Source organism: Jaculus jaculus, chromosome 5 (assembly GCF_020740685.1).
Source record: "Jaculus jaculus isolate mJacJac1 chromosome 5, mJacJac1.mat.Y.cur, whole genome shotgun sequence".
Lineage (NCBI taxonomy): Eukaryota > Metazoa > Chordata > Mammalia > Rodentia > Dipodidae > Jaculus > Jaculus jaculus.
Genome location: NC_059106.1, coordinates 109648582 through 109662920, shown reverse-complemented (window position 1 = coordinate 109662920; position 14339 = coordinate 109648582). Strand labels below are relative to the sequence as shown.

Sequence of the window (14339 nt, the reverse complement as noted above, 5' to 3'; positions counted from 1 at the left end):
AGTCCATCTAGTACAACAGGCCTCAAGTCCAGTCCTCTTACTGGGCTCCTCATTTCAGTCCACACACACATTGTCCTCTCATTGATGACACAGGGCTCATTTCTGCCACTTTTCTCCCTCTTTTCCCACTCAGCACTCCCATCTCATCAGGACCCTGGCCAGTGTGGTCTCAGTAATTTCCCTGTCAATTGTCTTGTTTCCTCCAACTCTATTTTCCACCCACAGCCCAAGTGCTGTTCCTAAAGCAGATGGGTTCATGCCTTTGCCCTATTTACAACTTCTTTCTAGGGGCTGAGGTGATGGCTTAGCAGGTAAGAGCACTTGCTACACAAGCACGAGGGTCTGAGTCTGATCCCCAGCACCCATCCAAAAAAGCTGGGTATGGCCACACAGAGTGAAAACCAGTACTGATGGGGCCAGCGGCAAGAGGGTTCACTGGTCAGCCATTCTAACCAAAGCTCCAGTAAGCTCCAGGCCCAGGAAGACCCTGGTGCAAGGAAATGAGGTGAAAGAACAAGAGGAGGACACCACCATCCTCCTCTAGCCTCCACACATGTGCACAAACATGCACACATGTGCACCAGAGACTGGGGAAACTTTCTCTAGTTCTGTTATCAATGTGCAGAAGTTACATAGCCCTTGGCCAGTATGGAATGAGCTCGGTCAGGCATGCCCCGGGAGCCTTTCCAGCCTCACTGCTCCCTTGTCTGCTATGCGCTTTCCTCCTCAACAAAACCCTTTGCATCTAAAATTAAACCCTACTCATCCCCTTCCACTCTGTGTTTAGCTTCTTCACAAACATTGACTATCTTCCTCCCTTCCACGTCCACCTTCCACCCTTCACCTGCCAGAAGTCTCTAGTTCTTGCACAGCCAGCACAGATTTCATCTGCCCTGTGCCTTCTCCCGTACCTGCCACAGCCCTACCTATACTCCTGTTTTTCTTCTCCCAATAAACACAGTGAGATCACAGACAGGGTCTCCATAGTCTCTGTAACATCAGCCACAAGCTTACCACAGACACAGTTATTCCCACCAAAGATTTGCTGAATGAAACAAAAGTAGGTGGAATGATGAGCATTTTTAAAATATTTTTATTTATTATTTTAGAGAAGGAGAGAATAGGTATGTCAGGGTCTCTAGCTGCTTCAAACTAATTGCAGATGCATGCACCACTTTGTGCATCTGGCTTGCATGGGTCCTGGCTAATTGACCCTGGGTCCTTTGGCTTTGCAAGCAAGCGCCTTAACCATTAAGCCATCTCTCCAGCCCAGAAAATGATGAGCATTTTCCAAGCAGCATGGAGGAGTCAAGTCAGTTCATGAAAATCCTTCAGCAGAGGGTGAGGGTCCAGAAGCCAGTGTGAGATAAGGTGATAACACTAAGGAGGATGGTGTTGGCATACGCAGGTGTTCACAGCCACCTATCAATAACCATTTTATTTAAAATCTCCTGGGGCCTCCCACCAGTTCCCAAGTCCCCACAAAACTCACACCTCTTCAAGGATCAAAGTTTGTGTTCTCTAAGTTTCAGCCCACTGGCAGCCTCGTATACAGCTGGGGTCTATGAGTGAGAGGAAGCGGACAGAAGGTGGGCCACCTCAGGCCAGCTGAAGTTGCCAGACCTCTGGCCTGCCCACCAGTTAGGCACCCATTGTCTGTAGATGCTGGCCTTGGCAATGTCTGCACTTCCAAACCATTCTTCTTCCTTTCTTCAGTCAAGTCACAGACAGCAGCTTCTCCTTGGAGTCTTAAGCAGAATCCCTGTCTCCTCTGTCCTGCAGTATGCACCTGAGCTCCTGGCTGTCGTCCGCCTCCCCTTCATCCACCCCAGCTACCTGCTCAATGTGGTGGACAATGAGGAGCTGATCAAGTCTTCAGAAGCATGTCGAGACCTGGTAAACGAAGCCAAACGCTACCACATGCTGCCCCACGCCCGCCAGGAGATGCAGACACCGCGAACCCGGCCCCGCCTCTCCGCAGGTATCAAGGGACATACCCAACCCCCGAACTGCATATGCCATGAGGTCAGCAGGCTCCAGGTGGTCCCCCAGAGAGGATTCAGGCACAGATGCTGACAATGTCAGTGTGTGTCCCAAGGGTGCGCATCCATGTCCCTGCAGGTGTGGCCGAGGTCATCGTTTTGGTTGGGGGCCGTCAGATGGTGGGGATGACCCAGCGCTCACTGGTGGCTGTCACCTGCTGGAACCCGCAGAACAACAAGTGGTACCCCTTGGCCTCGCTGCCTTTCTATGACCGCGAGTTCTTCAGTGTAGTGAGTGCCGGGGACAACATCTACCTCTCAGGTGAGGCTCCCCTCCCCCACAGGGCTGGGTGGGGACTGGAATGGGCTTCTTGAAAGGACTTCTGCCCACACACAGGGCTAAGGAAGGCCAAGTCCCAAAGTGTCTGCTTTGCATGTGAAACTGCTTTCTTCTGCCCCTGGGGCTGGGCATCCTGGCCTCAAGCCCTTCCTCAGCCCCGCCTGCTCTCTTTACGCCCATCTCCTACAGGTGGGATGGAATCAGGAGTGACGCTGGCTGATGTCTGGTGCTACATGTCCCTGTTGGATAACTGGAACCTGGTCTCCAGGATGACAGTCCCTCGCTGTCGCCATAATAGCCTCGTCTATGATGGAAAAATTTACACCCTTGGGGGACTTGGTGTGGCAGGAAATGTGGACCATGTGGAGAGGTAAAGCAGCCACAGTCCCCAAGTTGGCATCCTGTCATATTCACTGAATTCTAATGTCACTCACACCTCCCTGCCAACACTCATCTAATGTCAATGTCTTACAGACTAGACCATTAAGAAGCTATAATCCAAGCCAGGCGTGGTGGCATATGCCTTTAATCCCAGCATTTGAGAGGCAGAGGTAGGAGGATCTTCGTGAGTTCTAGGCCACCCTGAGATTACATAGTAAATTCCAGGTCAGCCTGAGCTAGAGTGAAATCCTACCTCAAAAACAAACAAACAAACAAACAAAAAAAAGGCTATAATCCCAGTTCCTCAGACACAATAATAGGAAAGGAGCATGAGACAGAAGCTCGTGAGTCACTAGAGAAAGCATTCTTGTCAACATCCCCTTAGATGTCAGACAAGATAGTAACTCAAGGTCCAGCCATGGAATGACCCAGAGTGAGCATGACTAACCCAACTGAGCAGTTGGGGGACACATTGGACTGCAAGTTCCAGTCCACAGACTTGCCGGACTTCAGAGGACCAATGGCCCAAATGTGGACCATGCTAGTTGGGGAGCTGCCCAGGTGGGAGCTGCACTCCTCCTCTTGCCCCACGCATTCTAGGAAATTGCTGCTGCCTACCAACTAAGCAAGTTAGGGGCAGAGTCTGGCCAGTCCTCTAGAATTATCTAGAAGAAAAAATATAAGCCAGTGAGTCCAAAACTCATAGGTTAGTCAGTCTGTCCTCCATTGCAGGTATCATGCTACCTTCCTCCTGAGACCAGGATATAGTCCAGGCCTGGGCCAGAGGGTCCCGAGGCTGGAGAGATTGTGGCTCTGGAGTCAGGGAGACTGCTGTGGCAGAGAATGAACAAGCTCCTGAGGGAAGCTAGGGAAGGATGCCCTGAACGCTCAGGAGAACAGCATCACTGAGCAGAGGGACGAGCACACCTCAGTCCTGCTTCAGGAGAAAATAGTTCCCTAGACAGCAACACACTAGACTGACTCAGTCCCAAATTACAGCCACAGTTATGATCAGTAGCCCTTCTTCCCAGACTTTTCTGTACCCTAACCCACCCCATTAAGCCACCACCAGAAGCACTCTTTCCCATGTGACATCCTTTTGCTTGTGAAGCTACAAATACCTTTCAGTTTGAATTTTTTCACCCTGGGTGACTAATTGGACACTTGACAAATGGTACATAGCAAGGATGGTTTCAGAGTGAGATAGGCATTAAACGTTCATTGTGGCCTTTTAACTCCCCCAAGTGGAGCCCAGAGCTGGACTGGTAGCAACATTTAATTGTCATATTGATTTGAAGATGGTGGTAGATCCTCAGGTGATTATGAGCATATTAATACTACTGTTGGACTCAGACCAGCCTTCAGTGTAACCCACTACAAGGCCAGGTGTGTCCCCCTCCAGCCTTCCGGAAGCATCAGCTTCCAATCATTTGTCACCCAGTAATAAACACATGACAAAGGAGACATTTTCTATGTAGCAGACACTGAGTTGGATCTGTCATACTGCCTTGCTTCTGTCAGCTATTTTTAATCTCCTAAGATGCTGATTACTCATTTTGCAAAGTTATACTTGTTGATAAATATGGGGATTTGTTCAAGAATCAAACACACTCAGAGGTAGAGACAAGCTCTATCTCACTCTTCTCGGGCTCTGGAGCACTTCTCCAAGGCCCAGGGGCAGCCTGCTCTGCTTCTGGCCTTCCTTGGGGGCAGCTTTCCTGCTGGTTGGGAAATGTCAGCTCAGGCACCTGTGGGCAAAACAACCCCAGGAGTCCCAGTCAATGAAGGGACAGTGAGGGATCACAGGGAGCCCTGAGGAGCCCCAAACCCTCCCTCAGCTCCCTGCTTTGTCATCTGTCGTGGAAGGACGGGATAAAGACTTGAAGGCCCTTGCAGGACAGTAGAGGATCAGGGTAAGGGACACCCACTGCTTCCCAAAGAACAAAGGTTACCTCTTTCAGGAAGTCAGTTTGTAGGCTACATGGTAGCAATGATGAAAATTCAGGGTGACAGGAAGGTCAGTGTCATGGGGACAGACACGAGGGCACTTTGTTCCCCAGGAAGCAATAACGGTACAAATTGCTATTCTGTTGATAATGAATGAGATATATGATGTTTTATAATTATATTACATTACTGTATTACAGGAATAGAGTGAGATTACATAATTATAGATTAAAACAACAGTGCCATAGACAAACCTGCATTATATCATTATATAAATAACTGGGTCTAATATTTTATAGCAGTATATTGCAGGAGCTGTGGTTATGGGATAAATGATAGCGAAGCGCCTCACTTGGCAGGGTCATTTGCATGTCATTAGCATATCCTTCTCAAGCAGGAAGCTGACAGATTGAGCTGACGGGAGGGCTCGTGGCTTGGCAATCAGCCACCTGGAATAACAAGCTCTCAGGAAATTTGTGTGCAGCAGAATGTGCCATTATGCCGAAAGACTGAGGACTAACGGCCACATAATCTTCCTCATCTCCCAGCTCCTTCTGCAGGAACTCTTTGGCTCTCTGCCATATTGGCTTAAAAAACAGATATCTGAACTTCTGACACTGTCCAAAAAGACACTTACTCCATGGCATATTAGCCACTGATTATCCACTGGCAGCTGAACAGCATCAGCCCTTGCTGCTCTTTAACCCACTCCAGCCTCTTCTCAAATCCAAGCTCAGAAGTGCATACTGCACGGCCCACCCCTCTCCTCTAGTTCAGGGGCCAGAGGCACAGTCCCTGTAAGACCCTCTTCCTAGTGCACCCAAGCTTTGATCTTATTGTGGCTGGTGTCCAAATAATGCTCACAGGACAAATGATAACAGGGTGCTGGACAGAACCCCAACTCTGGCGGCACAGAGAATTGAGTCAGGCCCCTGATTTGGGCTCAGGTACACATAAAGCACTGAGAAGAGGAGGATAGATGTGTCTCTGGTAGGTACAGAGAGTCCTAAGAGAGCACTGAGGGCAGCCAGCTTCAAGGAGCCCTGCACAGAGATGCTAATGACAGGGGAAGATGCTGTCCCACTTGGCCAGCCTGCGTAATCCCTGTTGTGCTCTTCACAGCAGCCACTTCCTGTCCCCTTTCCCCTGTCCTGTGTGGAGGTCAGATCTCATCACCTCACCATCCTCTAGCTTCACCACTCCATCCTGCACCATGCCTGCAGAGATTGCTCAGCCCAACCCTTTGCCTTCTCTGCTCTGCCCCTGGGCTGGCAGGAAGATTCCCAGCATCCTCCACACCGGCTCCACTGCACCTGGAGCTTCCTCCACCCAGTCCTGGATGCTGCAGAGCACTTTTTGGGTCTGCCTACTCACCCATTTCTCCTGCTCTCAAGAGTAAGCGTTCCTACTCCTCCCTTCTGTCCTCAAAACCCAAATCCCATGTAGACAACCCCACTTCTTTTGCCAACACTGCCTCCTGCTTTCCAGAGAAAATGGGACCATCAGTCAAGAATTTTCATGTTGAAGTTGGAGGTGAAGCTCAGTTGCTAATGTTTGCCTGGCATGCAGGAAGCCCTGGGTTCCCTTTCCAATACCACAAAAAAAAAAAAAAAAAAAAAAAAGGATGCCTATAATCCCAGCACTCAGGAGGTAGAGACAAGAAAAAGTTTAGGGTCATCTTCAGCTACATAACAAGTTCAGGACCAACCTGAGATACCTAAGATCCTACCTTAAAAAACAAAGAAAATGTGGATAGATGGCTTAGCAGTTAAGGCACTTGTCTGTGAAGACTAAGGACCCAGGTTTGATTCCCCAGTACCCATGTAAAGTCAGATATCCATGGTGGCACATGCGTCTGAGTTCATTTGCACTGGCTAGAGGCCCTCACATGCCCATTTGTGCTCTTTCTCTCTATCTCTCTCAAATAAATAAATAACAAAACAAAACCAAGAAAATTCATATCTTATGGCTTACGTTAGCAAATGTCCCTGCATCTGCGCCATCCTTGCTTCCACCTTCCTCTCTCCAGACCACAGTACTGCACTCTCCTCCTCACTAAGGCTTTAATTGCATCTGTTGTAACTACCAAAAACCTTATATCACCAACTTTTCCCTTTCCCCATCTTTCTTTTCTTTTTTTTTAATTTTTTTTTTTATTTGCAAGCAGAAAGAGAGAATAGGTGTGCCAGGGCCTCCAACCACTGCAAACAAACTCAAGATGCATGCTCCACTTTGTGCATATGGCTTTATGTGGGTACTGGGGAATTGAACCCAGACTGTTAGGCTTTGCAGGCACATGCCCTAACCACTTAACAATCTCTCCAGCCCCCTTTTTTTCCTTTTTAAAGATGGGAACCATGTTGTCCAAGAAGTTCTCCAGTCTTAGCCTTCTGAGTGCTGAGCGACAGGTACACAATGCCCTCTCGGCCTCCTACTCCACATTCTCTTTCTTATCCAGTCTTTCCTTGACATCCACAGAGGGTTAGTTCCAGGACCCCTGACAAGACCCACATCTGCAGATGCTCAAGTCCTTTATGTAAAATGGTGTCGTGTTCACATATGAATACCTGTGCACATCTTCCTAAATACTCCAAATACTTTAAATCATCTCATTCATCACTTGAAATACCTAACATGATATAATTGCTATGTAAATAACTGTTATACTATACTGTTTTGGAAATAATTAGGAAAAATATGTACACATTCAATATAGATTTTCAACTATTTTCAGTGTTGACTGTGATATGGGGATACACAGATATGGAGACCCACCACATGTTTAATATTTCCTTATCCAGTTGGGCTTCCATCTGCATGTAAGCATAATAATTCTCTCTCCCCACTGAAGCAAAACCAGTGTTGAGCCAGAGTTCTCTCAAGAGAATTCACTCTGCAACCCAGCTGTTATACAAAGTTAAGTCGTATACACTTAGAATTACATATTAAAGACACAGATAATACATCCTCACCACTCGTCACTTCCTAGTTATCTACTATATTTTCCTACTCTCTGCTTGATGTTCCACATGGCTACAGTAGCTGTACATGGAGAGAGTCCTGGGTAGCCATGGCCAGAGCACAGGGGGTCTCCTCCACTGCTGGTAGCTGGAAGTCAGGCAGATGGATTCACATCACAGAGGTCAGCAAATACTAGGACCTTTTCCTCACAGAGATGGTGTTGGGAAACATGCACAACACTCCACTAGCAGAACTCCTTCTAGATCCCATGTTCCTTTCTGGATGCCCCATCTTTGGCCTCTTTGAAGCTAAGTTCCCCTGAGAGAAGTCTTTGCTATCTTGGTCTCCACTCTGTAGCCTCCCTTTCACTACACACACACACACACACACACACACACGCCTTCTGCACCTCATTCCACCTACAGTGCCCTTAAACACAGGAGCACCATGACCTGCTTGAAATACCTGCCCTCTCACCCTGTCCTTCACACTTGAGACCATTTGCCTTCTGCAGCACTGCCATTGGCTATTTGATCTCACTGGCTGCTCTTCCCAGGGCCCTTCTACAGCACTCCTGGAGTGTGTACTCATCCTCAGGATAGCCCACATTCCCCTGCGCACATCATAACATCAGTTCTCTCTTTGTTCTGGTGACCCCAAAGTTAAATATTCGACCCAGACTACATACCCTCAACATATTGCCCACAGACAAAACTGGATGCATCCTTCCCTCCCCAGCTCCCTTCTCTGTCCCTCCAATAGGATTATTTCCATCCAGTCCAAATCTCCAAGCTTGGCATGTATCTTCTAAATGTTCCCTAAATGCTACCATGCCCTGAACTGTCCTTTCATTTCCTCATCCCACCAGCACCAGCTCACCCCCCTTCTAGGTACAACCCCAGGTCACTCTTGAAGGCCTGTCTCAACATGTGAGAGCAGGCTGGGTGACCTACTGTGTGTGTTTTGACCCTTTAAGTCATATCACCCCACTAACCATTTTGGGGGTCATACATTCCTGCATGTCTTATTTGGCTGTCCTTCCCACTGGAGTAACTCAAGGCAGGAATGATGCTTGGCTTGTGCTGGTCTCCCCGGTCCTCATCACTGCTCTAGTATACAGCTGGTGCTGGGGGCACAGTCACCACAGGGAAGGGTAGGACTGGGCTCGGTGATTTGTCCAAGGATAGGATCACTGTGTGAACAAAGGCAAGAGTCAGCAGTGTACTAGATCCGTGACAGTAACAAAGAACTCAAAATAGGGGGCAAAAGGGCCAATGGGAGCCACCACTCTGGTGGTTTGGAGTGACTCAGGCCAGTGCCCCCTGCTGTGAGCTCCAGCTAAGCTAGTGATGCTAAGGGCAGGAGGCAGATGGCTGGGTTCCTCAAGGTCTGCGGCCCTTGCCTGTGGCCTGGTCCTGCACAGAGCTTCTCTTTTTGTCCTCTGAACAGATACGACACTATCACCAACCAATGGGAGGCAGTGGCCCCACTGCCCAAAGCAGTGCACTCCGCAGCAGCTACTGTATGTGGAGGCAAGATCTACGTGTTTGGTGGAGTGAACGAAGCAGGCCGAGCTGCAGGTGTCCTCCAGTCTTACGTGCCACAGACCAATACGTGGAGCTTCATCGAGTCCCCAATGATTGGTGAGGACCAGCAGCCCCCTCAGCCCAGGCAGTGTGGCATCCCCTGTCTCTGACTTATTCAATCCCACCATCCCAGACTGACTCTGGCTAAACCCAGTGGCTCTGCAGACCTAGATCTGGGAGTGGCCAGTGGGTGCCCTGAAGCCCAGAGGCAGCAGGGATCCCAGTGCCCAGAGAAGGGAGATCGGTCAAGGCTCTAGGTTCCCATTCCCCCAGCCTGTCCTCAGGTCAATCCATGACACACCGGGGTGAGGAGGGCTACTGGGAGAGAAAGGGGAAGGAAGGCTGAGACCACCCCCTTGACCACCTGCTCTGCTGTCCTCATAGACAACAAGTATGCACCCGCTGTCACACTCAATGGCTTTGTGTTCATCCTGGGAGGAGCTTATGCCAGAGCCACCACTATCTATGACCCAGAAAAAGGCAACATCAAGGCAGGCCCAAACATGAACCACTCTCGCCAGTTCTGCAGGTGAGGAGGTGGTGAAGGAGTGTGGGGGAGGACATAATGGGAGAGATGTGATCACAAGGACTTCCTACCTTTCCATATCAAAGCAATTTCTATCTCAGAGCAGCTGCTCTTCCTTTCCACCATTCATACAAACAGATGCCAAGGCAGCCGTGACAAGCTCTGGCCTTAACTGTAGCTCACCTGACCACATCTCATACTGAAAGAAGTATCAAGGCAGTCTTCCTGTCGGTGAGAGGCAAGTCTAGTTTTCCCCCAGAATGCCTTCCAGAAGCATACATAGACAATGACCGGGGATGGGGGCTATAATGCTCTGGTCACATGCATGATCTCCATGGCCTTTGGAACCTGGGCTGGGAGCAAGGGCATGAGACATATCTGCTCTACAGTCTCAAAGACTGACTTGGCAGAAGTACTTAAGGCCCAGCTCCTGCAGGGAGAGAAAGAAGTGGAGGTAGATGTGGTTTAGTCCCAGTGCCCTCCCCCAGAGCAAGGATACCAATCCTTGATCTTCCAGTCTACTACATGACTGGACTCAGAGGACTAATGAATAAGAACTACCCCATTATCAGTATTTCCATAGCAGGTTCTTCCTGAATACATCTGTATCTATGTGGAGGCAATTTCTAAGTTTTCAATGTATTTACAGCATGAAGTATTTATTAAGTGACTGCCATTTGTAGACCATGGCTACAAGAGATCATACACTCCTAGTAAGAAACTGTTCTGGAAAAAAAAAAAAGAAAGAAAGAAACTGTTCTAGCCTGGGAAAGGTCTCCATTCTCTGACAGTTGGGTCAGAGAACTGCTGGAGTTCTCATTCTTCATTTCTTGAGCAATATTTTTGTGCCACATCCTCTAATGGTGGCAGTGTGCAGGACACAGCTCGACTACGCTGTTGCTGGCAGTGACAATGGACATATTGAGCTCCACAGGGATGATGGGGGACCATGACTCATCAGAGACTAGAAGGGGGTGGAATGTTGGAGGAGAGGGTAATTTTAAGCTGAGCCTTAAAAGAGAACCAGGGAGAAGGTCCTATAAAGGCAGAGACTAGAGAACCCAGAGCAGCATAAAACTAGAGCAGAGCATAGTAGAAACCTTGGTGTCTGCCAAGAAGAAATGGCTGTTTGCTGAAATGAGAAAAGTTGGGACTTTCTGGTGAATGGAAGGAAGCAGCTGAAATGCAAGAAGGAAATAAATGCAGAGAGTGTGCAATGCTGCATGTCATGACAGGGGAGCTGATTTGGATAACAGGACCAAGCCAGAGGGCATCATGAGAGAAAGAATCCAGGCACAGCCACTGGTCAGCCTGCAGTGCATTCTGGGTCTTTGTAGTCATGGGTGGGCAGCAGCTCCAGGTCACATGTGTGAAGAAGAATGCCCAGCAGAAGGGTGGGACAGGGGCAGAACTCTCAGTCAAGTGGCTGGTGTTCAGTTAGATCAGGTCCTCTCCTGGCATCCTAGAGTTTGTTCCCAACTTGATGTGAACATTCAGAGGCTCTATGTGGTCAGCAGGAAAAGATGCTGAAGAGGCTGAGAGATGGACCTGCCATCTGTATAAGAGGTGGCTCCTCCCTCAGCCATCCTTGGTCCTCCCTTCAGAGCTGGGAAAAGGCTAATGGAAAAGAATGTCTAAGTGCCTAAAGCAGTGTGCTATGATGTCCTGGCTATCCCTGGAGAATGATTTTTTATCCTTTGTTTTTAACCAGTTCAAGTCAGAGGGGAAAGAGGAGCAAGAGCCCATACAACCTGTGCAAAAGGGTGCATGCAGTCACTCTGCGTTGAGAGTCTATCCTCAGAGACAACCTGCAAGGTCAAAGCCTAACTCTGCCTGCTTTCCCCCTCACAGTGCCGTGGTGCTCGATGGCAAGATTTATGCAACCGGAGGCATTGTGAGCAGTGAGGGGCCGGCCCTGGGCAACATGGAAGCCTATGAGCCCACTACCAACACGTGGACGCTCCTACCCCACATGCCCTGCCCTGTTTTCAGACACGGATGTGTTGTGATAAAGAAATATATTCAAAGCGGCTGACATCAACAGAATCCCACGCCAAGACTGTGGACAAGTCTGGTGAGGCAAATGCTACACACAATGGTATTCTTTCAGTGACACCAATAAGAGGCCCACAAAACACAATCAAGGAACTCACTGCGCTAAACATTTCAAATATTCTCTACGTTGAATGTAGAAAAACCATCCTCACCTTTGGGTGAAGCAGGGCCCAGCGCTGCTGGCAGCAGGAACCTGAAACATGCCATGCCAGGCCTCGCTGGCCAGTGGATGTGCCTACTCTGAATGGGGCACTCGCTCTGCCCGGTGCAATAGTTTCACATATTTTTCAACTGGGAGAGGAGCTGTTTTTTCCTTCTTGCAGAGCAAGCTTGATCCCCAAACCACCATAGATCACTTGTCTTACAACAATATTAGGCATCAGGCTCTTTTGGAATAAGATCAAAGTGTCCTTATCACTTTGATTCCTACTTTTTTAAAAACTCAATCTACACTTTCAAGTGGCCAAGAGAAAATGAGGGACAGGACTGTGCAGCGCAGCCTGGGGGGCTGCTGGTCCCCGCGGGACAGAGCCAGGGGGCAGCGCAGAGGTCACTGGAGAAAGCAGTCTGTCCTTCATGGGCTCTTCTACCACAATTTTGCTGCAGAAGGACAAGGATGTGCTAGCTTTCTCTTACCCACTACGAATTATTTAGATTCCCAAGGCATTTTCTTGATACACAGAAGGCTATTTTTAAGTACTGAGAGGAGGAGAGGCCACAAGAGGAATGATGATGTGGGGATTCCCAAAGCTCTTCGTAGGTAGTGCCAGAGAGGGGCACTTGCTCTCATTTTTCTATGTGCAGAACAGAGGATCTCTCCTGGCGTGGGTCATGCCCCCACTTTATTTTTGGAAAAAGTAACTCCCAAATATCCCCATAAGACTGTGCCTCATGGAGGCATCACCAGAGGAAGGGTCTAGTCTTCTAGTGGACACAGTTCTGGCTTCTGACACCAGTCCAGCTCCCTCCATGAGGTAAAGCTGAGGACCTAGATCAGAAGGGACCGGGGGAGGGAGGGAGGGAGGGAGAAGAAATGTCTACAAAGCACAGGAGACTATTTTTGATATTTATAGCTATATATTCAAGGCACCTGCCACAAGAGCTCTCAGGATGGGGACAGCCTTTTTAGACGAGCCATGACAGCCACGGCCTGAGGAGCATGAGCAGAATCACTCTTCTTGTCACGTACTGACCTGAGAAAAGGGAAAGCAGGAGGGAGGTCATGCCGAGGCTCAAAAGAGAAAGGCCTTCCCAGTAGTCCTTAGACCCTCAAACCTCACCCGGCCATCAGTTCCCATTCCAGGGCAGGAAGAAGGCCACCACCACAGCGCTGTTCAGTTGAAGTTGGTACCAAATACACATTTACCATTTTTCTACCTGGGAAGCCAGCTCACCATCATTTCATGATAAGAACCATTTATAAGGAGAAAGAGGACACGCTTTTCATCATTCAGTATTTGATGACACAAAATTCCAATTCTAATGTTGGGCATCAACTTCTAGCACTACAAGTGTGGCTCCCACTTGGACAAGATACCGAGCTTCGTTATGCAGTTTTTAATATTATTTATTATTTTAAAAAGTAATAAGCACAAAACTACATACATTGTATGTCATTTAAAGTATTTATGTCAAAACAGGGTGCAAGTGTGAACCCAAGGACTGGAGCACAAATTTCTAACTGCCTGGGGCAGGGCGAATGTGAGCATTGGTGTGCGTCTGCCTCCAAGGGAGGTGCTAGTGGTCAACGAGACTCCACACAGATGACACTGAAATTCCGTTTCTCTCCTCATCTATCACACTGGAGCAAAACTGGCTATTTCTGTGAATGATATAAAACAGGGTTCTCTGTAATGGTATTGTACATAGTATATGTTTACTGTTAAGTTCTTGTTATATTATAATAAATATATTTATAGATCTAGACTTGGAAGCCAATGCAATATCTTTGTGTGCCGTGATCTTTGCCACAAAGACCCCTTGCCCCTGGGCAAGCCTATTCTCCTTAGACCTCATGGGCCTGGGGTCTCTTGTAGACGTTCATGCAGATTTTGATGATTTGAGAGGGCTCTGTAGCAAAGGGACACAGAGAGCTGAAAAAGAAGCCCATAGTAAAAGATGACTGAAAGTCAAGGTTGAAAGGAACTTGTGAACACTCTGGGGCTGACAGAGGACAATCGTTCTGGGTACCTGCTCTTATTATACTTATGCAACCATGAGCTTCACAGCTCAGGCATGACTTCTGGGCCTGAGACCCTTTCTCATCTTCTCAACTCATCAACGTAACAAAAGACACAAAACACTTCCTCCAAGAAAAACAATCAAGTGTGACTTCCTCCTGAGACCCAGGCAGGATGTCTTCACTGCCATCCTCAGTTATATCTGAGGAGTTCTCTCAACTGCCACATGGACCTACTTTGCTCCGCCAAGCAAGGATCCCCAGGGTGGAAAGGTAGAATGCCAGGTGGGATTGCTTACCCTCTGCATGAAATAAATTTTGGGCTCAATGGGATGACAAGAGAAGGCAGATATACTAGCACACTCATCCATATTCAGCCTCA

At 48.4% G+C, this 14339-nt stretch overlaps 1 protein-coding gene across 4 annotated transcripts in view; it reads left to right on the top strand.

Moving 5' to 3' along the window:
* The window catches only part of Klhl29 (kelch like family member 29), a 287828-nt gene extending 274126 nt beyond the window's left edge, over positions 1-13702 (top strand). For 3 of the 4 annotated variants that reach the window (XM_045149551.1, XM_045149552.1, XM_045149550.1), the window contains 6 exons: positions 1783-1981; positions 2122-2304; positions 2512-2692; positions 9061-9254; positions 9582-9726; positions 11575-13702. In XM_045149551.1, coding sequence (XP_045005486.1) covers positions 1783-1981; positions 2122-2304; positions 2512-2692; positions 9061-9254; positions 9582-9726; positions 11575-11758 — 1086 coding nt within the window. In that variant the 3' untranslated portion in view covers positions 11759-13702. The remainder of the gene's footprint in view (positions 1-1782; positions 1982-2121; positions 2305-2511; positions 2693-9060; positions 9255-9581; positions 9727-11574) is intronic. The other variant, XM_004663761.2, reaches the window with a different exon arrangement.
* The last annotated feature ends 637 nt before the right edge of the window (positions 13703-14339 follow it).